Source organism: Gopherus flavomarginatus, chromosome 4 (assembly GCF_025201925.1).
Source record: "Gopherus flavomarginatus isolate rGopFla2 chromosome 4, rGopFla2.mat.asm, whole genome shotgun sequence".
NCBI classification, from domain to species: Eukaryota; Metazoa; Chordata; order Testudines; family Testudinidae; genus Gopherus; species Gopherus flavomarginatus.
The window spans coordinates 63,769,558-63,793,845 of NC_066620.1; the positions used below are offsets into that span (position 1 = coordinate 63,769,558).

Genomic DNA, 24,288 nt, shown 5'->3' on the forward strand with positions numbered 1-24,288 from the left:
GTTACGTTGTTTTACTTACCTTATCATTAATAAATGTATTAAATAGCTTAAGTACATATCAGTAACCTTTGTGCATGATTATGTTTCATAGTATGCACTGTGCAGCTGATCTGGTTTTTACATGGTGTGACAAAGTTCCTCCTCTACCTTGGTGGGTCCTGCACTTATTGGCAGATTTGCTCACATCAGTGATCTTCCCCACAGTCTGGATCAGCTCCTCCTGTGTCTGATCAGGAGTTGGGAGCTTTGGGGGGAACCCGGGCCTGCCCTCTACTCCGGGTTCCAGCCCAGGGCCCTGTGGATTGCAGCTGTCTATAATGCCTCTTGAAACAGCTGCATGACAGTTACAACTCCCTGGGCTACTTCCCCATGGCCTCCTCCAAACACCTTCTTTATCCTCACCACAGGATCTTTCTCCTGGGGTCTGATAATGCTTGTACTCCTTAGTCCTCCAGCAGCACACCCTCTCACTCTCAGCTCCTTGTGCCTCTTGCTCCCAGCTCCTCACACGCACTTCCTTTCCTCTGGCTCCTCCCCATCTGACTGGAGTGAGCTCCTTTCTAAACCCAGGTGCCCTGATTAACCTGCCTTGATTGGCTGCAGGTGATCTAATCAGCTTGTCTGCCTTAATTGGTTCTAGCAGGTTCCTGATTACTCTAGTGCAGCTCCTGCTCTGGTCACTCAGGGAACAGAAAACTACTCATCCAGTGACCAGTATGTTTGCCCTCTACCAGACTCCTGTACTCCACTGGTCTGGGTCTGTCACAATGGTCATAATGTAAAAATATAGTAGAAATGTATCTGTGTTTTTGAGATAGGCAATGCAGACTGTAACCATCTTTTCCTCCTTTGTCCCTCCAACACATGGTATCTGGAGACATCTAATTTTAAGATTATAACTCACATATGATTATTAAATAACAGTACTTTGGAAAGTAAGAGGTAAGGTTCTGCAATGCAATTTTCAGTTCTTTGACGCATGCATTGCAGGTGACTATTGTTGAACCGAAAGTGAACATGTGAAAGAGACTATTATGCTGCTGGTGCGGTTGAACGTCACTGTGGTAGTGATTTAATGCTTGGAGGCTGCTTGTATGTTGAGTGTGGATGTTGCCTTAACTCATTCCTTTGATGTGTAATATTTGTGTTAGGAGAAAATGCATCTGAGCAACTTTAACTGTAAAGGGTTAGGTTGCACCTTTAGGCACAGCCCTGAAGCTCTCCTTTCCATCCCCTGTACCAGCAGCAATTACAACAGTCCCTTGGACAGCTCAGCTGTTCTGGTAAATGGTTGTAGCCAAAGATCCATCCACTCTCCTCCTCCTCTTCCGCTGTTCTGGGCATTGGGGTCTAAACAGACACACGGTCTGGGTAGCTTTCTCAGGGATTTAAGGTGCGCCTCTTACTTCGCTGCATGGTCACAATCTGTCCCTAAATTAGTCAAGCTTGTGTCCAAAAACTGCTTTGCTTTGTTTTGTGGAGACCACAGAGATTGGTCTGCTGGGGTGATGAGGCATACTGTATATACTCTACTTGAATTCAGGGTAGCATTTGACACAGTCCTGCATAACAGGCTAATTCACCAAATTAGCAAATTCAGCATAGAAGGCACCAGCCCTGTATGGATAAGGAATAGGTAAGATGAGGGTGGCGGGAGGTCTCATATTTTTCATAGAATGGATCACACCTTGATGAAGAGAATGCCTCATGGACTCCTTCCCCTCTCCCCCGCCCCTCTTCGCCTTCACTTATTAGCCCTGTGGCAAGTTCATCAATCACTTACATGGAAAAGTCATATTAAGAAAATATTTTAACTGCCTTTTAATGTGATTTAGCAGCAGGAAACAAGGAGGAAAGCCAGTTCTCTGTAGATCACCATAAAGTGCCTCTCAGATCACAGGGAATGTGCCACTGGGTAAGATGATCAAGGTCAGTTTCTCCTGATGGAAGATGATGATGAGTGGAGTCCCTCCGAAAGTGGCAGAGGGCCTGCTGGTTTCATTCCCAAGTATAAAGGACTCAGAGGAGGGTTTCACTAGTAGGGACTCCAGGCTTGTGGATGACACTAGATCGCCCAACAACTAGAGTAGATGTATGGAACCAAACACAGAAAGACCTAGATAGGTGGGCACTATCAGGGGACTATCTGTGAAACAACAAGATTGGTGGTCAGGGGTAGTCGGATGGGATGCACATTAAGCATAATGGTTCTGCGGTACACACCGTAGAACAAGGATGGAGAACCATGAAGCAAAATGACTGGTTGAGGGCAACATGGCACAGCGGCACCAGAAAGTTTGAGTGGCCACCAGAACCCCTCCTGAAGAGCCTGTTAGTCTGCAGCTGGGGAGCACATGGTGACCCCATCCTTCTGAAAGGAAACTCAGAGGCACAGCCCAGAAAAGGGCCACAGGAGTGTGGCAAAGAGGGAGGGCATGGCTCAGGGGACTGGCAATATCAGCTGGAGCTTTTCCCATCTGATCCCTGGGAAACTGTGGTGGTGCCCCAGACCTGCTGCTCCTATACAGGACAAACTATCTACATCCACATGGTCAGGCCTCTGTGGTACCACAGAGCAGGGCAGGGGGGCACATAGAGACTGAAGAGGGGTCTGGGTGCCCCTATCCACCACTTCCGGGGGTGCCAGATGCGCCTGACTCCCTCATCACTGGGACAGGGGTGGTGCCCCCCCCGATCCCCGCTGCACAGGGTTGGAGGCGGGGAGGCCCCTCTCTCCCCAGCCCCGTTGGAGCGGAGAGGCCCTGGGCTCCACTAGTGCCGCCCCCGGCGCCCTTTCCCCGCCCCCCGTGTTGCCTGCCTGCGGCCCCGGCCGGTGCTCGTCCGGAGTCTGGGGAGGCGCGGTGCGATGTGCAGGGCGCAGGGGGACGCCGTGGCCGGGCGGCGCGGGTGGCGGCTGCCCGGGACCGTGCTGCTGCTGCTGGCCTACGTGGGCTACCTGCTGCTGGGCAGCACGGCGTTCTGGGCGCTGGAGGAGCCCGCCGAGCGTCACTCGGCGCAGCAGCTGCTGCAGGACAAGTGGGAGCTGCTGGGCAATTACACGTGCCTGAAGGGGCCGGCCCTGGAGCGCTTCATTCAGGTAGGGGGCTGAGGACACCCTCCGGAGGCGGGGGCGGAGGATCTGGCGATCCCCTCCCAAGGGGAGGTGGCTGTGCGCTTCCCCCCGAAGGGGCAAGTAACCATAGCCCCTGGGTGGGCACGTGGTTGTAGAATCCTAGAATATCAGGGTTGGAAGGGACCTCAGGAGGTCATCTAGTCCAACCCCCTGTTCAAAGCAGGACCAACCCCAACTGAGGAGTAGGGGGCAGCTGGGTGAGATGTTGAGTGAGTGGTGCCCCTTCCCTGGGGGAGCTCCAGGAGGAGCAGTACCAATGCATGGCTAGCACTCAGGGGCTTTGGGACTCTCTCTGCTTGAAGAGATCAGCGTGTCCATCCCTTGGCTGGCAGGTGCCTGTTTAGGACGCAGGCTCTTCCCTCAGATATCTTCTTATCAATCAGCCTTTCTTGGAAAGCGTCTTGAAGGTTTCTTTCTGTGTCCTGTTTTCCTTAGCCTCCTGCTGCCTGTTTGGCTTCGCTGAGCAATTAGCCCTTAAAGTCGGGGTAGTCAATTATTTTTGGTCAAGGTCCAAATTTCTTGTTCAGGGTGAAGTCAAGGTCTGGACTCCAGTGAAATGTGTTTCACACCGCAATAGCAATAATGATCATAAGTAAATAAAAAGATTTCGGGGTCTGTTCGAAAGTGTCTGGCCATCTGGATTTGGCCCACAGTTTGCCTATTGACTACCCCTGCTCCAGGGCCTGGCAGGGGGCAGTTTTGTTTAGCCATGTACTTGACTCTGTGGGATTAAACGGATGTGAATCACACCTTCTGTTTCAACATGTATATTTCATCACCTTCCATCTGCTTACCAATGTGTAATTCACACCCCCTGCCCCATACCTCACCTGGGAGCTTGTCCCAGCGCTGGATTCCTGCGATGGATGGTGTGTCCTAAGGGAGCCCCGCTGGTTTCAGTCTGTTCCACATGCTATCAGCTGGACTCTAGATTTGTAAATCTGCACATGAATTAGGCAGACCTGTCCAGTGCTAGTAATATCCTATGTATTCCCCAAATCATCAAGGCAACAGTATTCCATTTTATACCTGTGCAGAGTCTGTCATATTTAAAAGTCATCTTATGTCTCTTAAAATGTAGCCATTTCATCCCTCCTTTTCTTAGACTGGTGTGTCATTTTACTTAATTTTGCTCCCCCCACCCCCATTTGCTTCTGACTGCTAAAAATATTGTTATTAATAAGTAGAGGTTTTGACATTTCCAGTGACACTTTTAGGAGCAATTTTTGAATTGTGGGGCTACCCCAATCTTTAACATTTATTTTCCCCAGTCTGTTTAAATTTAGCCATTCTGTCCCAGTAATTTTTCTGCAATTGTTTGCAATGTGTCTGTTCTCCAGGTATCTCTGGCCATATTTTTGTTATTAATATGATTCCTAAATATCTTTCTCCCCTCATTTATCCTGAGTAAACTGTCAATCTTTAAGCCACCTGGCTTGGTAGAATAGAGATAGTGGTAGAATTTTTCATTGTAAGATCCTGGCCAGTTTTCTAAGGGCCAATTGCAGGTTATATTGCTTCATTTTAACAGTGAATCAGAATGCATTACAGCATACGTTATCTTAACAGTGATAACGTCGTATAATAACTAATACGGAAACGTCTTTGCAGAGAGTTTAATTGGCGTCAAGTATCAATTTTTGCCAATTTTCTATTCATTATTTGAAAGAACAAGTGTCAAACAAGCCAATACAAAAAACATGCTTGTAAATGATGCTGAGGATATTTCCATAACAACTGTGCAATGCCTAAACAGGGCAAATATATTCTTGCTGAAACCCCTCGGGGCCACACATGGGCAAAATGGGGGCAGTTTTGGTTTTGCAGAACCTCTGCATCTAGCAGGTATTGGTTTGGAAAACCCCAAATCCAACCCAGGAGTGATTTGGATGCAAAGCCCACTTGACCTAAATGTCTCTGGTTCAGGAGAGTGCGAGAGACTAGATAAGTGGTTCTTGTTTGGGCCCATCTCTGTTTCAGATAGGTGATTTGGGTTTTGCCAAACCAAATGCTCGTGGTGGTTTGGATGGTAGTGTCATCCTATCTGACCCCAGTGTGGGTAAATCTTTGCATTTTTGTTTCATCTGTGCAAAAAACCCACCATCACAATTGAGCTTTGTTAAGAGTCTTAGCAGAGATTGTGAGGATTGACTTGGAAAAGGTAGCCGATAGGGAGGGGGTTTTTCAACCTTACTGACTAAGATCTAACAATATCCAGTGGCTATAAGTTGAAGTTAGATAAATTCAGCCTTGAAATGAGATGCAATTTTGTAGCAGGAAGAAGCAGCAACACTGGAACAGCTCATCAGAGGAGATGATGGACTCACTATGGCTTGTAGTCTTTGAGGTGAGATCAGATAACTTTCTGAGAGAAATCCTACAGCCAAGGGCAACAGAGAGATGGGGGGAGGTTGGGGTGGTTGGTCATGATGATCCCCTGGCCTAGGAGCTGTGAAACTATGAATCCAACTGTTCATCCCTCTCTCCAGGTGCCAGGAACAGGAAGTTCTACATTGCCCTTAACGTGATCATAACACTTGCAGCTCTTCATTAAGACAATTACCATAACCAAACTTCATGCTTCAGGTTTCAGCCAATCACCTGCAGGGGTCTGGAAGGAATTTCACAATGCCTGACCCCTGTTCACAGTTGGCCAGATGTATTCTTGGCAGGGATAGAGGGGTGTGTCACCTTCCTCTGAGGCATCAGGGATTGGCCACTGCTGTACACAGGACACCAGATGGGGTGGACAAGTACACTGAGGTGATGCAGAGAATCTGCTTTCTCAGATACTTGGCTGGTGTCGAGTCTTGCTCACGTGGTCAGGGTCAAACTGATTGCCAGATTTGGGTCAGGAAGGAATTTTCCCTCAAATGATATTGGCAGAGACCTTGAGTTTTTTTCTTTTTCCTCTACAGTATGCAGCATGGATCGTCTAGGATCATTTCGGCATATCTCATGCAATCAATTACATTGGCCTCTATGCCTGTGGCACACAACAGTTTAGTCTCTTGAGGACTGGAAATATTTTAGTCTAATCCAAGGTATTGGCCTCAATATAGGGTAAATTTAATAGCGTGTGGTACACAGGAGGTCAGGCTAGATGATCCAATAGTCCCTTCTGGCCTTAAATGCTGTGAAACACTATTAGGCTGATTGTCCCGTTCTCTCACCCCCAGAAGTGATAAGACTGTAAGCTCTTTGGGGCAGGGACTGTCTTTTTATTATATGCAGTACAGTGAGTAGCACAATGGGGCCCTGATACCTACTCTGACCCCTAGGCTCTACCGTAATAGAATGAATGGTATCATCCACATTGTGTGCTAACTGTACAAACAACCTAGTGCAACATTTGAGTTGCGCTAATTAGCCAGAGGAAGTAGGAAATAAAGCTGATGAGTCCAGTTTTGCATTTCACAGTATGTGCTCGACTTCAAAGTCTCACTCGTATCCTTGAGAGAACAAGCAACATCTGGCAGATGTCAGTCCCTTTGCTCAAGACTGGATGGCGCTCCAGTACTACAGTGGTGAATGCAGTGTAGATAAGCAGCTATATAGAAGAGAAGAATTGCTAAATCCCACAATGGGTGCTGGGCGCTTTACAGAATAAATACAAAGGCATGATGTTTGCTCTGAGGAGCTTACAATGCAATTTTTAGATGAAGGAGAGTAACAAACAGTAATGGGGGATGGGTGAAGAAGAACAAAGTTTACAGTTAAAGGGATTAGTGATAAGCTAGTCACAGTGCCACAGAGAACCAAAAGGCCTTTCCAGTGTGTTTTTGCTGATTTGTTTTACCATGTGCAGTGAAAATGGGAGACCCACATTCTATTCTGAGCTCTGACTTCTCATTGTTTGCTGTGGTGCCGAAGGTGGTTTTGAAGCCAGCTCTGTCCTCCCTGACTAGAGATTGGCCGCAACATGCAGTGAAGGAACTTATTGTATGGGCTACAGAGGACCTAAATGAGGAAGGAAGTTAAAGGGTTTTTTTCTTACTCTTGTTATTAAATTAGAAGGTTCTTGTGCCGGCTGGACTTCCGGCTACATGAAACCCTGGGCTGATCTTGAATAGCCTTATATATTTTTTGTTTAATAGGTTTTCATGATGAGTTTAATGAAAATCCCAAACAAATCACACAAGAGCCCCCTTCTCTTCCAGTTCCTGTTCCAATTTCCTTTGTGGCATTGCTTGGATACTGTGTGTGGTACATGCACACAAAGAACAAATAAAATGACCTGTTCCCTCAGTCATCTGTTCACCCACTGGTTACCTGGCAACATCATGATTGGTCCTATCTCACCATCATGTTGGTATTCTAGACACATGATTTGGTTACTTGCAAGCTAGGAAAGAGCTGGACACAGTGGTTATGAAAAAGCAAAAGCAGTGGCTGGGCTTTTTAATTACTTTGACATATTTCACAGTTGTGAACTTCTTTAGCATTGTTTATATACAAAGCTTTCTCATTAGGGTTACCTCCAAACATTATTATTAACCACATTTATTACGGTACAGTCCTGGGGCTGACAGCGGATGAAGTCTCATTTTGCTACACACTGTACAAACATATAATTTCATATCCTGTTTATTATGGTTGTGCCTTGTAACTGACCAAGATTGGGGCTCTGTTGTGTTAGGCCAGGGGTAGACAACTTATGGCACGTGAGCTGATTTTCGGTGGCACTCTCACTGCCCAGGTCCTGGCCACCGGTCTGAGGGGCTCTGCATTTTAATTTAATTTTAAATGAAGCTCCTTAAACATTTTAAAAACCTTATTTACTTTACATACAACAATAGTTTAGTTATATATTATAGACTTCTAGAAAGAGACCTTATAAAAACGTTAAAATGTATCACTGGCACACAAAACTTTAAATTAGAGTGACTAAATGAAGACTAGGCACACCACTGCTGAAAGGTTGCCGACTGATGTGCTAGGTACTGTACAAACACAGTAGTAGACAGTCCTGATGAGCTTAGTCTAAACAGACAAGACAGACACAGGGTGGGAGGAAAGGTAACATACAAGTAGAGTGAGCAATGCAGTGTGGTGGTTGCAAATGTCATGTTAGTTCAGCGATTTTTTTTTAATTTTGTTATGTAAATCGTTCAATGGAATGATGGGAGGAGCTAGATGGAAGGACAAAGGAAGGGAAGGGCAGGAAGGGTTGGAGCAAACAGTCAAAGCACACAGGGGCAAGAACGTTCAGAAGCAGTCTGATGGCAACCGTTTAGTTTCATAAATTAGGTAGTGTTCATAAAAGGTGTTGGATTGACAGCCCTCGAGGCTAAAGTTTATTACATATCCCCAGAACGGGTACAGCTTGGACAACAGCAGAGCAGGCTTTGTCCACATGCTACTCCTTTCCAAAGTGTCTCTGCTATACCCTGGAGAGACCACCTCTCAGGAGGAGAAACAGGTGCAGTGTCCTCGGTCTCTTTAATCCTTGGCCATACTTCTGAGACTATAAGCAAAGGTGCTGTGTGTGATGTGGACAGCTGGTCACAAGGAACTGGACTGAAAGCATCAGCTCATGTTGCACAAAGCACCAATCAGCCAATAGATAGTGACAGCTTTGGTTGATAGGTTCAGACAGATGGCTTAGATGAGAGAGGCTCTGTAATCAGGAGAGGATGGCTTAGGTGGCTAAGCCTGGTGTTATATAAATTATTATTTGCTTTCCGGTCCCCTTGATTGTTTTCATTCTGTTGAAAGTGTATTCACCACCTTTTCCAATCCCATCAGGCTCCTTTTCTCCCTTCTTCTGCACTACATTTCTCAGCACAAGACAAGCACTGGTGCAATGAAGCTGGGTTGCGTTTTTGGATCTAATACATCAGAATCCTGGAGCCCACCCATGCACCTCCCACAGTTGTCTATTTCTGATCTAGAGTTGTTCCATATGCACGCCCAACTACCCACCGCGCCAATCACACACACATGAATCAGACATACATTTTTAAAGACTGGGACATCATAGCTAAGAGGAAGGTTTCTGTAAAGAGCTATTCAACGTAAAGCTCCAGATCTAAACATCCCGAACTTTGAAGAAGCCTAGTTTTCTTTCCGGCTTTAAGAACACCTAACAAACCTTCTTTCATTTGTGATATACAAGAAAATATATCCCTCAGCGGCTGTTCGCCACATAGGCTGGATGTGTCGCTGTGCCTGAGCTGAACTGGTTATCCAGACTCTCTCACTTCCTTTGCTGTGATGTATGCCAGGATTGTGGACTCCGCTGCAGCTACAGTTGTTGAACTTCTTCAAAGACCCTGGAATATGTAATATACGTAGACTTCTGTCAGGCGTTTGACTTGGTACCACACGACATTTTGATTAAAAAACTAGAATGATATAAAACAAACATGGTGCACATTAAATGGATTTAAAACTGACTAACTGATGGGTCTCAAAATATAACTGTCATTGGGTGAGTGTGTTTCAAGTGGATTCCTGCAATCAGGACTTTGGAGCGGAGCCCAGAGCTGGAGCGCAGACCAGTAGGTTTTATGCCTGGAGCTGGAGTGGAGCAATTCAAATATCTGATTTCTCCAAATCCCTGCCTGCAATGATCAGTTCTTATCCCTACACTATTTAACATATTTATCAATGACCTGGAAGAAAATGTAAAATAACTGATAAATTTTGTAGATGACACAAAAATTGTGGAGTGGTGAATAGTGAAGAGTCAAGTCACTAATAAAGGCTGATCTGGGTCATTTGGTAAACTGGGCACAAGCAAACAATATGTATTTTTATTTGGCTCAATGTAAATGTGTACACCTAGGAACAAAGAATGGAGGCCATAGTTACAGGATGGAAGACTCTGTCCTGGGAAGAAGTGACTCTGAAAAAGATTTGGGGGTTGTTATGAATAGTCAGCTGAACGTGAGCTCCTAGTGTGACACTGTGGTCAGAAGAATCAGTATGATCTTTGGTTGCATTAACAGAGGAATCTTAAGTAGGAGTAGAGAGGTTATTTTACCTCTGTATCTGGCACTGGTGTGGCCGCTGCTGGAATACTGTGCCCAGGTCTAGTGTCCACAATACAAGAAGGATGTTGATAAATTGGAGAGGTTCAGTGAAAAACCTCAAGAATAATTAAAGAATTAGAAACTATTCAGTGATAGACTGAAGGTGCTCAATCTGTTTAGCTTAACAAAAAGAAGGTTAAGCGGCGAGTTGATTACAGCCTATAACAGGAATAGGCAAACTATGTGGCCCAAGGGCCACATCTGGATATGGGAATTGTATGATGGGCCATGAATGCTCATGAAATTGGGGGTTGGGTGCGGTAGAAGGTGAGGGCTCCAGCTGGGGATGCAGGCTCTGTGATAGATCCAGAAATGAAGAGTTCAGTGTGCGAGAAGAGGCTCCAGGCTGGGGCATGGGGTTGGGGTGCAGGGGGCGGGGGAAGGGCTACAGCTGGGGGTGCGGGCTCCGGGGATGAGGGTTTGGGATGCAGCAGGGTGCTCTGGACTGGGACCAAGGGGTTTGTTGGGCAGAATGGGGATCAAGGCAGAGGGTTGGGGCATGGGAGGGGGTCAGGGGTGCAGGCTCTGGGTGGCGCTTACCTCAAGCAGCTTCCAGAAGCAGCGACATGTCCCCATTCTGGCTCCTATGCGGTGGCACGGCCAGGCAGTTCTGCATGCTGCCCGATCTGCAGGCACCGCCCCTGCAGCTCCCATTGGCCATGGTTCCTGGCCAATCGGAGCAGCAGGGGGGGTACTTGAGGCGGGGGGCAGCATGCAGGGCCCTTTGGCTGCCCCTGCGTGCAGGGCCGGCGCTTCCATTTAGGCGGCCTAGGCGATTGCCTAGGGTGCCAGGATTATTGGGGGGCGGCATTTTGCCGGGCGGGGGTGGGGGGCGGCAGGCGGCTCCGGTGGACCAGCCGCAGTCGTGCCTGCGGAGGGTCCCCTGGTCCCGCGGCTCCAGTGGAGCTGCCACAGGCATTCCTGCGGATGGTCCGCTGCTCCCGCGGCTCCAGTGGACTTCCCGCAGGCACGACTGCGGCAGCTCCACCGGAGCCGCGGACCAGCGCGCGGGGTGGCGAAATGGCTATACGCCTAGGGCGCTAAAAACACTAGCGCCGGTCCTGCCTACATGTAGGAGACAGAGGGGGGACATGCTGCTGCTTCCAGGAGCCGTGCAGAGCCACAGTACGAACGGAGCAGGGCAAACCCCTGACTCCACTCCCCGACGGGTGCTTGAGGGCCAGATTAAAATGTCTGAAAAGCCAGATGCGGCCCCCAGGCTGTAGTTTGCCCACCCCTGGACTAAAAGTACCTACATGGGGAACAAATATTTAATAATGGGCTCTTCAGTTAGCAGAGAAAGGTATCACGTGATGTAATGGTTGGAAGTTGAAGCTAGACCAATTCAGACTGGAAATAAAGTGTAAATTTTTAACACTCAGAGTAATTAACCACTGGGCCAATTTACCAAGGGTTTTGGTGGATTCTCCATCACTGGCAGTTTTGAAAATCAAGACTGGATGTTTTTCTAAAAGATGGGATCTAGGAGTTTTGGGGGGGAAGTTCTATGGCCTGTGCTATACAGGACTAGATGATCACAATGGTCATTTCTGGCCTTAGAATCTATGAATTGGAATCCCAGCCAGGGGGCCTGGAGCTTCCTTGTTTGCCGCCTTGCTCCAATGTTGTAAATATGTGATTTCCTAGTGGGGTCACTAGGATAATTCCCATTATTCCCCCTCCCTCATCTCTTTGCTTCCCACCCCTCTCATGTCATACAATGTCGTCCTAATACCTTATGGCAGCTGTTTCCTGTATTTATTGGATTGGCCTGCCCAGTCCTTAGCATTGCAGCAGCGCCGTGTTCTTTGAAGCGTGTTAATTACAAAAACCATGATAGAGAAGGAGAAAATCAAAGAAGAGGTAAATAAAATAAATAGCTCTTGCCTCCTTCCTTGAATCTCACCAGCCTGGAGCACTGTGGATCTGTGAAAGGGAGTTTGGAAAAGGCAGTCATAGACTCACAGTAGCTGGTGCAAGCACCACCTCTGTCCATTCCTTTAGTGCTTCCTTCTTAGTAACAAGCATCCCTTTCTTCTCTGGGCTGAGCTACAGCCAATTCACTTTCATTCAGATCCCCAGCTTGGTCTGGCACTGGGAGAGTAATGAAGCTGTTCATTAAAAAGCTCATTAAGAGTGAGGATTATTATACATTAATGAGAATGCAGCCTAGTGCACCTGGAATTCTGCTGTGGTGGCCTCCTATACCTTTAAGAGAAGATATGGTGAAGTAAAAATGTGGGGAACCTACCTACGAAGTCCCTCACGGAGGACAAGCAATTGTCTAGCACAACCTTGTGGGACCTTTCTGAAAAGAAGGAGCAGACTCACTGTGGGCTACTCCTTCTGGCCCATAAGAGCCCACACATGAGTTATGTTGTACCTTGTGGTCAGTGGTTTTAAAAGCTGCTGATTACTCTAATTGAGTAAGCATGGAAACCACTTATGCTGACGTCTAACTACAAAATCAGCCACCACAGTTGATATTGTAGCCTTGGTTCTGCACTTAGATCTGAATCTAACTATGGGGATCAAATAACTCAGTGGAGCAAGCAGGGGTTGGTTCATCACCACTTTCTCAAGAACTTGTCCAACAAAAGGCAGGTCTGAGACAGGATGGAATTATTATCCCAAAATGGTTTATTGAGCAAGGGCCTTGTTTAGGTGTGGCTGCCCCGAACACCCTGGAAAAAGGCATTAATCCATGTCAAAATCTGGCCTACCATCTCTATATTGTCTTTAAGCAGCTGTGAAGGACATAGGTCCCTCTCACAGATGATTGGTGGCAACCCCCCATCCCACTCTCAGAAAGCAAAACTGGAAGAAAACTTCTCTCCCTTCCTGTTTTCACATTGACACCATAAAAATGATCAGCTCCGACCCGACCCGACTGTTTTGTTCTGAAAAATCAATAAATGCTGTTTGTTACAGTAGGGCATATTCAGCTCTGTTCAGGCAGAGGCACTCTGGGGTTACTCCCACCTATCAGACCTAGGAACAGTTCCACTGGCAGAGCAGATGGCCCAGGAGTCAGGGGGCAGCATGGTCTTCCAGGCTGCGTAAGCTCTGTCTGCAGTAGCTGCACTGACTGCCTTGGTGGAAGGTGAAAATGTTGTTTGTTGCAACTGGGCCTGGCTCTACTCTAGTCTGGTGCAGAGAGGAGGTCTGGTGGGGGCAGGAATGCGTGCGAGCGAGTGGGCCCATCCCACACTCATCCCAGGCAGTGCGGCTCTGCTCCTGTCATAAGAACATAAGAACGGCCGTACTGGGTCAAACCAAAGGTCCATCTAGCATAGTATCCTGTCCACCAACAGTGGCCAATGCCAGGTGCCCCAGAGGGAGTGAACCTAACAGGTAATGATCAAGTGATCTCTCTCTTGCCATCCATCTCCACCCTCTGACAAACAAAGGCTAGGGAAACCATTCCATACCCCTCCTGGCTAATTGTCATTAATGGACTTAACCTCCATGAGTTTATCCAGTTCTCTTTTAAATGCTGTTATAGTCCTAGCCTTCACAACCTCCTCAGGCAAGGAGTTCCACAAGTAGACTGTGCGCTGTGTGAAGAAGAACTTCCTTTTATTTGTTTTAAACCTGCTGTCCATTACGTTCATTTGGTGGCCCCAGTTCTTGTATTATGGGAATAAGTAAATAACTTTTCCTTACCTACTTTCTCCACATCACTCATGATTTTATATACCTCTAGCACAGTAGTCCCCAACCTTTTCATCTGACAGGCGCAAGACGAAGGACCGTGGCGGCGGCGGAGCACCCGCTGAAATGTCACCGAATTTCTGCGACATTTCGGTGGCAACGCCTCTCGATGACGTTGCTTGTCGGTGGCAAGTGGCGTCATCGAGAGACGTCGCCGCTGAATTTCTGCAGCATTTCGCTGGCAACGCCTCTCGATAACGTCACTTGGCGGCAAGTGGTGTCATCGAGAGGCGTCTCCGCCGAATTTCTGCGGCGTTTCAGTGGCAACGCCTCTCAATGACGTCACATGCTGTGACAAGTGATGTCATCGAGATGCATTGCCACCTAAACACCATAGAAATTTGGTGGCATTTTGGTGGATGCTCCACTGATGTCCAGGACGCGGGTGCATTTAGATGCCCCCACGGGTGCCATGGTGCCCGCGGGCACCGCATTGAGGACCCCTGCTCTAGCGTATCCCCCCCCCTTAGTCTCCTCTTTTCCAAGCTGAAAGAGTCCTAACCTCTTTAATCTTTCCTCGTATGGAACCCGTTCCAAACCCCTAATCATTTTGTTTGCCCTTCTCTGAACCTGGACTGGGCACAGGGATTAGACAGTGAACCCAGGCTGTGGTGGCTCTGTTCTGGTCCACAGTGCTGGTGTGGGCCTGGTTTGCTGCTCTGGCACTTAACTGCTAGGGGGAGGATTGAGGAGATCATGACAGCATCCCATGGTGTGTGTCATGCTTCGCCTGCGGAGCTAGGCATGTGCACAGAAGTAGCAGCTGGGAAGTTGGTGAGGTGTTAGGTAGATAGATCGGGGGGCAGAGCTTAGCCCCCCCCCCAGGGCTAATGGGTTAGGATACCATGATTATACACAACTGGACAAGATCACGTAATTCTCTGTTAAGCCAGGTCTACGCTGGAAACCTTTGCATTAATTAGGGCTGTATTTGATTTTGAGGTTTTTTTGCAATATTTCTATCTAGTAAAAATCAGTTAAGTATGAAACCTGGGGCCTGTACACTATGAAAATTGGGGGGAGCACCTTCCTTAAAGAGCCCTCACCCCACATAGAGCCCAGAATGCCCCTTCCACCTCACCCCACTCTCAGACCCCAGAATGCCCCTCCCACCCCACACATACCCCACCATATACACAGACCTTTGAATGCCTCTCCCACCACACATATACCCCAGCAACCCTCTACCAGCCCCCGCCTTGCATCCCCGCAGCCCTGACTCACATCCCATTCACCAGCCCCCAGCACCTCAATTGCAGTGGCAATAGTAGTCCCTGATATCCCCAACTCACCTCCACTATCCTGGCCCTCAACCCTACCATCCTCAACGTTCCCCATTCCCTCCCACAATCCCTACAACTCACCCTACCACCACCACCATGCCACATTCACCCCCACATCCTGGCCCCCAATCCCACTGGCTCCCAACATCCTCCACTGACTCCTAACCCCTCATCCCACAGCCTCCCAAAACTCCCCACTTACCCTATAGCCCATTGACCACTCATCCACAGCCCCTTGCCCACCACCTACAGGATCTTCCTGGCCACTCACTGATGCCCGCTGGCACAGTGCTCTGCTCCCCTCCCAGGCTTGGGCAGCTCTGCTTGCTCTCATTGCCCGCCCTGCACTCACAGAGCCCCGCACCACTCAGGTTAGGCATGGCCACCCCTCTGTCATGAGAGGGGCAGCTGGGCCAATGTTGATTGAGTAGCATTGCGACCTGATGCATGGGGTTGCAGCCCTGCTCAGGTTTGTTTTTTGTTGTTTTTTTCCAGTGGATGGGCCTGCCCCTGAGACGGGGACTCTGTGCAAGTGCACCAAGTGCACATTGGTTAATCCAGATCTGGTCAAAAGCCCTTGTGTAGACACAGTTCTACTGGCATAACAATGTTTTTTTCATTCCGGGAACTGGTTTAAACTATACCTGCAAAATCACCATTTTTTTTTATTTTTTTTTTTTGCCAGGATGGCCAGTGTCTCCACTAGAAGGGTTTGCTGCTATAGCTACATCTGTATAGCCACACTGGAAAACATTTTCTAGTGTAGACTAGGTCTAATGTATGCTATTAAAGGTGTGGGAAAGTCAATTCATCAGGTCTTGGTTTCTTCAGTGGTACTAATTTGAGGCAGCAGCTGTTTTCTACCCAATTTCTAATCCATCCCACATCTTCTCTGCTTTAGTCAGAATTCAAATACAGGGCCTCCGCCAGCCAAGAACTGAGGTTGAGTGCCAATAAGTAGCAGTGGTGTGACCTATAGAGCTTTTTTCATTCTGAAGCTAATTAACCTTTGTCTTCCTAATCTGAGAGGAGAGTGAACCTTGTGAATGTTATCTGATTGCTACTGTTATCCTGTAAGAACTGTGCAATTGTACATATTAATCTTAAGAATTTCCAGTATATAGCAGAGAGAAACTCATTTAAACTTTAATCCCTTATCAGAGGTCCTGTGCCTTTTGAAATGCCTCTCTCTCACACTGATAGTTGCGGAAAGAATGAGAGTTTCTGAGACCAGGTAAACAATCACCATAATCTTGGTTTCCTGGACAAGTCTGTGTTTCCTGGACAAGCTGATTTCATGTGAATGTGTGAAAGCCAACCAAACAAACTGGGAAGTGAGATTCCCCCTCTCTGATCCAGTCCTTATACTCATTCTTTTTGCCTTTCCTAAGGATCTTTCTGAGACACACTCAGTTTTACAGGGAGAAGCAACACTTCATGTTGAAATAGCACTCTGAAATAGCACTGGCTAAAATGCCACAATCAGCAAGCACAGGATACTAAAACTGACCAGAGTTTGGGTATATCGAAGGACGTAACATGCCATCCTCCACAATACTTCCATCTCCCAACATGTGCTGGCAGATGATTGTCCTTTTCTGGAAGTGTGGCCGAAAGACGGTTAAGGTGTAGTCCAATGAAAGGGGTGCTGGCATGGGAGTTTGGACTGGCCGTGTGACCTCGGGAAAGTCATTTTTGCCCAGATCCTCAAAGGTATTTAGGTTCCTCAGCGGAAGTTAGTTAGAATCTCTGTCCCTCATTCCCCTGCCTCTCCCCAGGACTAGAGAAAAAGTGGATATGAATTTATGAATGAAGAAGAAACTACTCCGATTATCCGTTGTGTATACAAAGTGCTTTGTCCCTTCCTGTCACTGTTGAAGAGGGAAGTAGAAGCTCTGCTGCCTGATAAGGTCATGCTTGTAAGGAAGGCAGCATCTCAGCTTAGTCATATGCATGTACACACTCTGGGCTTGCCTTTCTGGATGCCTTTTTGGAAGATATGCTTTAGTCAAACACAAGTTATTAGGCTCGCTGCGGGGGTAACTGGGTGAAATTCTGTGCCCTGTGATGCACAGGAGGTCAGACTAGATGATCCAAATTCTGGCCCTAAACTCTATGAATTTATGAAAAACGGAGATCATTATACTTACTCTCCTTTGTGTCACATTTTGAGGTCTACGGATGAAGAGCCCTAGGTGACAAATAATTCTGGCTTTGGGAGGGAATTTAAGGGCTCAGAGAGTGGGAAAACAGAATCCAAGATGCAGTATAAAGACTCTTTGTAGCTCTCAAAGCGATAGGAAGTTGTGGTGAAGCTGGAAACTGATGGTTGAGGCGCACACAAATGACAAGAGAGACCAAGGGGTGAGCTGTAGAATTGGCTGTTGCCACTTGCTCATAAATGATAACCGAGGTTGAAGTTAGCACTAAGAAATACATAGGCTACGTCTACACTGCTCACCGCTGGTGGCAATATGTAGGGTATGTGTAGCCGCACGCAGCCATGAAAAGTTAGCTCCATCCACACTGCAGTGTGTAGCTATACATGCCAGTGAAAGGCTCTGGTAGGGGGAAGGCAGCAGGGAGAGCAATGTCCCCTGTTGCCCCCTCCACCAGAGTCTTTCCTCATTGCCTCTCCGCACCCACCCGCCAAAGCCTTTCCCTGCAGTGTGGGACGCTGCTGTAGCCTTTTGCTGCTACCAGAGCCTTTCCCCACAGCTGTAGTCTTTCCCTAGGTTGGTTTATATATGCTTTGAACCCAGGCTTGCTTGCCCTGCTGCAGGTATAGGTTAGAGTCCAGGTTTCGCTTTGAGGTGGGCTCTGACCTGCCCTCTTTGCAATGAGGATGTAGCTAACACTGGGTAATGGAACTCAGCTTTTGACAGTCCTTCTGTGTCATCCCACAGTTCCCCAGACCTGTATTTTACAGCCCTTCTACCAACTAATTTCCCACTTGCCTCCTATGCACCAGATGCTACCTGCTGGTTTATATCCACCTGGTTGGTATTTAACTCTTCATTCCACGAAGCCTGCTCCATTTCTGCAATACGCAGCTCACCTCAGCCAGACAACCCTATCAGATGCCATTGCAGCAAGCTGCTAGCTGGATAGAGGACCCCACCCAGTTTCTGGTTAACCTCTGGTATGAGTGCAGAAAAGAACATGATTTTGGGAGACGCACCTGAAATCTGTACTGTTATGATAACATCTTGAAGAGGCTGGGTGAGGTGGGGATCAAACATATATCTGCACAGCGTTGAAAGTGTATTAAAATCCTAGAGAGATTCCTGCAATACAAAGGGTCTGGCAATTCTCTGTCTGCCACAAGGATTTGGGCCAGGTACTCGCCCTCACCTGGTGTACAGAGCCCCCAGTTGTGCACAACAGGCTTTTGAGCGGGGCTGATATAATTTTTATACTGGAGGCAGAGAGGACCAGGATAGCATTGGAGAAGGCTCCAATGGCAGTGGAGGCAGACGAGCAGGAACAGACCATGGTTCTGGAACAGCTCCGGAATAGGCCACATAAATGTGGGATGTCTTGTGACTATATTCTGAAGACCTATTTGGGGACTGACCCAACAAACAGCCTGGAGAGGAAGTGGCATTAGAGTAGGAGCTGGAGCCACAGCTGGGTATGTGGCTGCCACCATCTTTGTTATTATTATGGGGAGAAATTGCACCATGAGGGAGGAATTTCTGGGTCATTGCCAATAAGATTATTGCTATGAAGGATATTATGTGCTAGAGGCTGGCCTTAGCTTCAGCTAAGGGCAAAAGCCATGACATTGTCCTGGCCCCCTTCCTCCACCCTAAGCCCCCAACCACCATGTGTGATTCAAGATGGAGCCCAAGTAGGGGAAAACAATTAAGCGTGCAACTAGTGAGTCATTCTTGCTAAATTTATGCTGATTATTTAAAATATATATCAAAAATGGGATTACAGGTTTAGCTAGAGGAGTGCATATGTCAGCATGTATGGCTCTTAGTAATTCTGTCACACCAGTAGACTATTGTAGAATTATAGCAATACCAGTATTGCAGCATTGGCCCAGACATTCTGGATTATAAATCTCAGTGGCTGTATTAAGTTGAAAAAGTTCCTTGGTGCAGCAGTACTTGGCCTTCCGGTGCTCCCATTTGCAGCACACTTTCCAGGCCAAGGTGTGGGGAACAGTTCCACTGTTAGCAGGCCTCTGATATCCTGATTCACCATCCTGTTAATGTTCACCTGAATTTTCCCCTGCTCCTGGCTGGTGATGCTTGAGAATTTTTCATACAGGATAAACTCAAGACGATTAGTGAGATTCCCAGGTAGGACAAACTTCCAAGGTCTGCCTAGATAGCTTATAAGCCCTCTCCGCTCCTTTTCAGTCAGCAGGTGATGTAAAATCTCCTTTGTGGAGATGGAGAGAACTACCACTAGCCTGGAGAAGTTGCTCTCTCTTCCATTCAGGGAACTCCAGCTGATTAACATCCTCTAAAGTTTCCCTAGCATGGATTAATGTTAAAAGCAATAGTAGTAGCAGGTCCCTTGTCACCCCCCACAGACATACATACCAGGTCCAAAAAAATTTATTTTCTTTTTTTTTTTCTTTTTAATGCCTTTGTCATAAACAGATAGCTAAGGGTTAATGTCTCTTTCACCTGGAAAGGAGTAACCTGAAACGAGTAACCTGAAACACCTGACCAGAGGACCAATCAGGAAACAAGACTTTTTCAAATCTGGGTGGAGGGAAGTTTGTGTGTGAGTTCTTTGTTCTTTGTCTTCTGCCTGTACTCTCTCGGCTATGAGAGGATTTTTCTGTCTCCTGTTTTTCTAATCTTCTGTTTCCCAGTTGTAAGTACAAAAGATAAGAGAGTGATTTATATGGTTTTTATTTTGTATTTACATGTATGTACTTGCTGGAGTGTTTTGAAGTGTGTTCTTTTTGAATAAGGCTGTTGATTCATATTTCTTTTAAGCAATTGACCCTGTATTTGTCACCTTAATACAGAGAGACCATTTTTATGTATTTTTCTTTCTTTTTATATAAAGCTTTCTTTTTAAGACCTGTTGGAGTTTTTCTTTAGTGGGGGACTCCAGGGAATTGAGTCTGTAGCTCACCAGGGAATTGGTGGGAGGAAGAAGTCAGGGGGAGAAGAAAATATCTGTGTTTTAGATTTACAAGCCTGACTTTGCATACCCTCTGAGTGAAGAGGGAAGTACTTGTGTTTCCAGGACTGGAAATAGGGAGGGTGGAATCCCTCTGTTTAGATTCACGGAGCTTGCTTCTGTATATCTCTCCAGGAACCCAGGGAGGGAACACCTGGAGGGGAGAAGGGAAATGGTTTATTCCCCTTTGTTGTGAGACTCAAGGAATTTGGATCTTGGGGTCCCCAGGGAAGGTTTTTTGGGGGGACCAGAGTGCCCCAAAACACTCTAATTTTTTGGGTGGTGGCAGCTTTACCAGGTCCAAGCTGGTAACTAAGCTTGGAGGTTTTCATGCTAACACCCATATTTTGGACGCTAAGGTCCAAATCTGGGAATATGTTATGACAGCCTTAAATCTGGAATTCTTAGCATAGTGTATATGTGGGCTGGTAACCTGGCCTGCCGGAGCTTCTGAACTGGCTGAGGTGTAGCGGTGAAATAAAGTCATACCAAGCAGATAAAAGTGTTCAACTGTTGTGTTGCCGTGACACAGACCATAAAAGGGGGAATTCTCCTTTTTCTTTCCATGTACAAAAAATATCATCTTTCCTTGGCAGGACCTTCCACCTCTGCTGAACAGAGGCAGCCACCCAGGCTTCTTGGGGAGAGGACCCTGAACCAGCTTGGGAAAAGGAAAAGGCTCAGGGAGACCCACTATGAATGGTCTGGGTATACTTGTTCCTGCCAAGGTGTAGAGGCCTGGGCTCTCAAGGTCCCTTCAGCCTTTCATGTCTGTGATTCTATGACAGTGTCGGCAACCTTTCAGAAGTGCTGTGCCGAGTCTTCATTTAGTCACTCTAGTTTAAGGTTTCGCTTTGCCAGTAATACATTTTAACATTTTTAGAAGGTCTCTTTCTATACATCTGTAATATATAACTAAACTATTGTTGTATGTAAAGTGAATAGGGTTTTTAAAATGTTTAAGAAGCTTCATTTAAAATTAAATTAAAATGCAGAGCCCCCCAGGGCCGGTGGCCAGGACCCAAGCAGTGTGAGCGCCACTGAAAATCAGCTTGCGTGCCGCCTTTGGCACATGTGCCATAGGTTGCCTACCCCTATTCTATGAAATGCATCATGACTTTGGACATGGGTCACACACCAGGCCAATCAGAGAGGAAAAGAGGAGCAGGATATGGAAATGAAGAGAGAGAAAGCAGAGGAGGAGAGAATGCTCGCATACTCTCTCTGACATGGCTGGAGAATGAGGAAACAGGACCAAGCACAGCAAAAGGAGATGGTTGAGTAGCTGCTTACCCTGGTGGCTACTAGCCTGCAGTACCCAGTTCCTGCGCCAGCTCCAGCACCATCTCCAGTGTGGGCAAACGCTCCTCTATGCTACCACATCCTGTAGCCAGTGCAGCCATTGGGCAATTCAAGAGTTGGGTAGGTTATGAACCACTCCATGATGTGGTATAGGCAGATGTTCCCTGTTCACTCTATGCCTGTACGACCGGGGAGAGGGAGAACAGATACACCTCTGACATCCAGTTCACCACCAGGGAGACTGCAGTGCTTGCAATTTATTTAATGGCACAGGTTTGCACATTCCTGCCCGTTTTTTATTTTCACTGTTGTTTGTTTCCAGGCAGCTGGGATGCCTGCATTGCTTTTTCAAATCAGAATTTATTTTAATACTTTTTCGTTTGGTTGTACAGTACATTGCTATGTGAGTGCTTAGAAAAGAAGGAAGAGTCAGGAAGTTGTGTCCAAAGATATTAATAAAGTACCCAACACCCTTATAATCACAGAAAATCAATAGCAAACAAACAGATATGTGTACCACAGCGGTGCACAGTATCACATTCCCCCATGCCTGTCACACTGTTGTGATAGGGTGTAGGCACACAAGGCATCCCTTATTTCCCTTGCTCACCTGCACCCAGTCCCACATGCACTCTGTGGCTGCCTGTACCAGGCCTCCAAATAGAGTGGCTTGAACTCCCTTGTCCAAGATTTTCACCCTTATTCTCGCAGGCATGGGTCAGGGCACAGCAGATCTCGATAATGTGGGTGGCATTGGCCACACTGGCATCCGGGTGGTTCTGTACGCAGAGCCATCTTGCCTTCCACTGGTCACATGCACAGTCCACCACTATCCCACAATCACTATGTGTGTAATTAAATGTTCTGCTGAGTGCTCAAATATCAGTACGGTAGATGCTACACAGGGTCTCCTAAAATAACAGTGGGCACAAACACCCATATCGTTAACCATGTTATTTAGTGGGAATAAAGTCCCTGCTTATCTGAGTGGGTAAAAGCCAGATCTCCTCAGTGGTCTAGCATCTTGCACCTTGTGAGTGAATCCCACACTGGTGTTCATGAACTTGCCTTTGCCGTTGACCTACCCCAGCACAATGCTTGAGCGGTAGCCTTTGCAGTTGACATCTTCATGTGCTCCTTGTGGAGAGCAAACTTTGGGCACATGAGTGCCATCGGTGGCCCAGTGTAGAGTGCGACCCCCATTCTCTTCACAGCAGCTGCTATTTCAGAAGTCTAAGCTGTGTCTGCTACTCGTGGGGAAGCAAAAAATGCCTCAGAAACCTCATCGCCAACCCCAAATGAGGTAGTCACCAGCCTGTTGAAGTTCCAGGTGGCCAGTGTCTATATGGCTATATCAGCCTTGTTCTGGACTCCCTCAGCTGTATGTCCTTGCACTGTAGGATCAGGGGAAGCACCTCACACAACTCTATGAAGGTGGCCTTCCTCATGCAGGAGTTCTGAAGCTACTGGTGGTCCCCCCAGAACTGCATTATGATGTGATCCCACCACTCTGTTCTAGTTGTCCTACACCAGAAGTGCTGGTCTACATATGAGAAATACATAGTAACTGCTGCAGCATGTGTCTCTGCTCTGCCATGTCAGCATCCAGCATGTTTGAGCTCCAAGATCTACTGCCGCCTTCTGAGGGTCAGAAACAGTTGCGGAAATGCCCTCCACCATCTCCTGTACCCTCTGTGTTTATCCTGCCGCAATAACAATTCAGCACCAAGCAGGAACAGCTCATCCACCTGTTCTGGACCCCTGGTGTGGCACTGGCTGGAGGGCATGGAAGTGAAAAACATGCAGAGCTGATAGTGCCTCAGCTAAATGTGTTGGCAGGCTAAGAACACTTCCACGTGGGGGACTGGGAAGAATAGACAAATTCCGCCATAACACACTACATCAAAACAATTTCTTCAGAGATTCAAATTAAGGAGCCCTGGTATACTTCTCTGTCCGCCCCTCTCAAAATCCCAGCATCAAACCCAGGTAGCCACAGTGCCAGTGTGGATACAGCTACACAATATAGATTGTATGTGACTCTGCAGTATGGATACTAACAGGTGGCTTGACAGCTCAGGTACGCCTGCCCGGGAGCCTGGATCCAGGTACCCTCTGCAGTGTAGATTTACTCTAAGAAGTGTGACAGACTGAAAGTCAGACTGGAGCAGTGAACGTGGCTGAGCTGGAACAGGAAGCCAGAATGCTGCTTTGTTTGGAAGCTTAAGCAGTAAAAGACAGCAGGTGGCTGTTCTCATTAGTGGTGATTGGCAAGAGAAATGGGGGTGTACCCTCCAAGTATTCTTTACGTGAGCGAGCGCTGAGGAACACCACAACCCCTCCATGAGCTGCCGGTGGGCTGGAGTTAAAGGAGGTGATACTGTGGACCGTGATGTATGGAAGGAGACACAAGACTGGGCAGTGACTGGTATCAGGAAATAAAGATTTGAAGTACAGTTGGCTTTGATGAACCAACTGCAGGGGGCACCAGTGCTGCGAAGGGCACCAGTTCCCTTTGCAAATTTCTAGCTGCAAGGCTGAGCGAAATGGATGCAGTTCCCTCCCCAGGGTCACTCACCTCACAGGGCAGGGCTTGTGCTGCTGGGCAACATGGTGTTTGTGAGGCCAGGAAGGCAATAGGACAGAAAGCTGCTTTTAGATAAAG

General features: G+C 47.4%; 1 protein-coding gene across 1 annotated transcript in view; it reads left to right on the forward strand.

Moving 5' to 3' along the window:
• Positions 1–2,866: 2,866 nt before the first annotated feature.
• Positions 2,867–24,288, forward strand: part of KCNK17 (potassium two pore domain channel subfamily K member 17) — a 51,114-nt gene continuing 29,692 nt past the window's right edge. The window contains exon 1 of the mRNA XM_050948628.1: positions 2,867–3,097. Within this exon, the coding sequence (XP_050804585.1) occupies positions 2,867–3,097 (231 nt within the window). The remainder of the gene's footprint in view (positions 3,098–24,288) is intronic.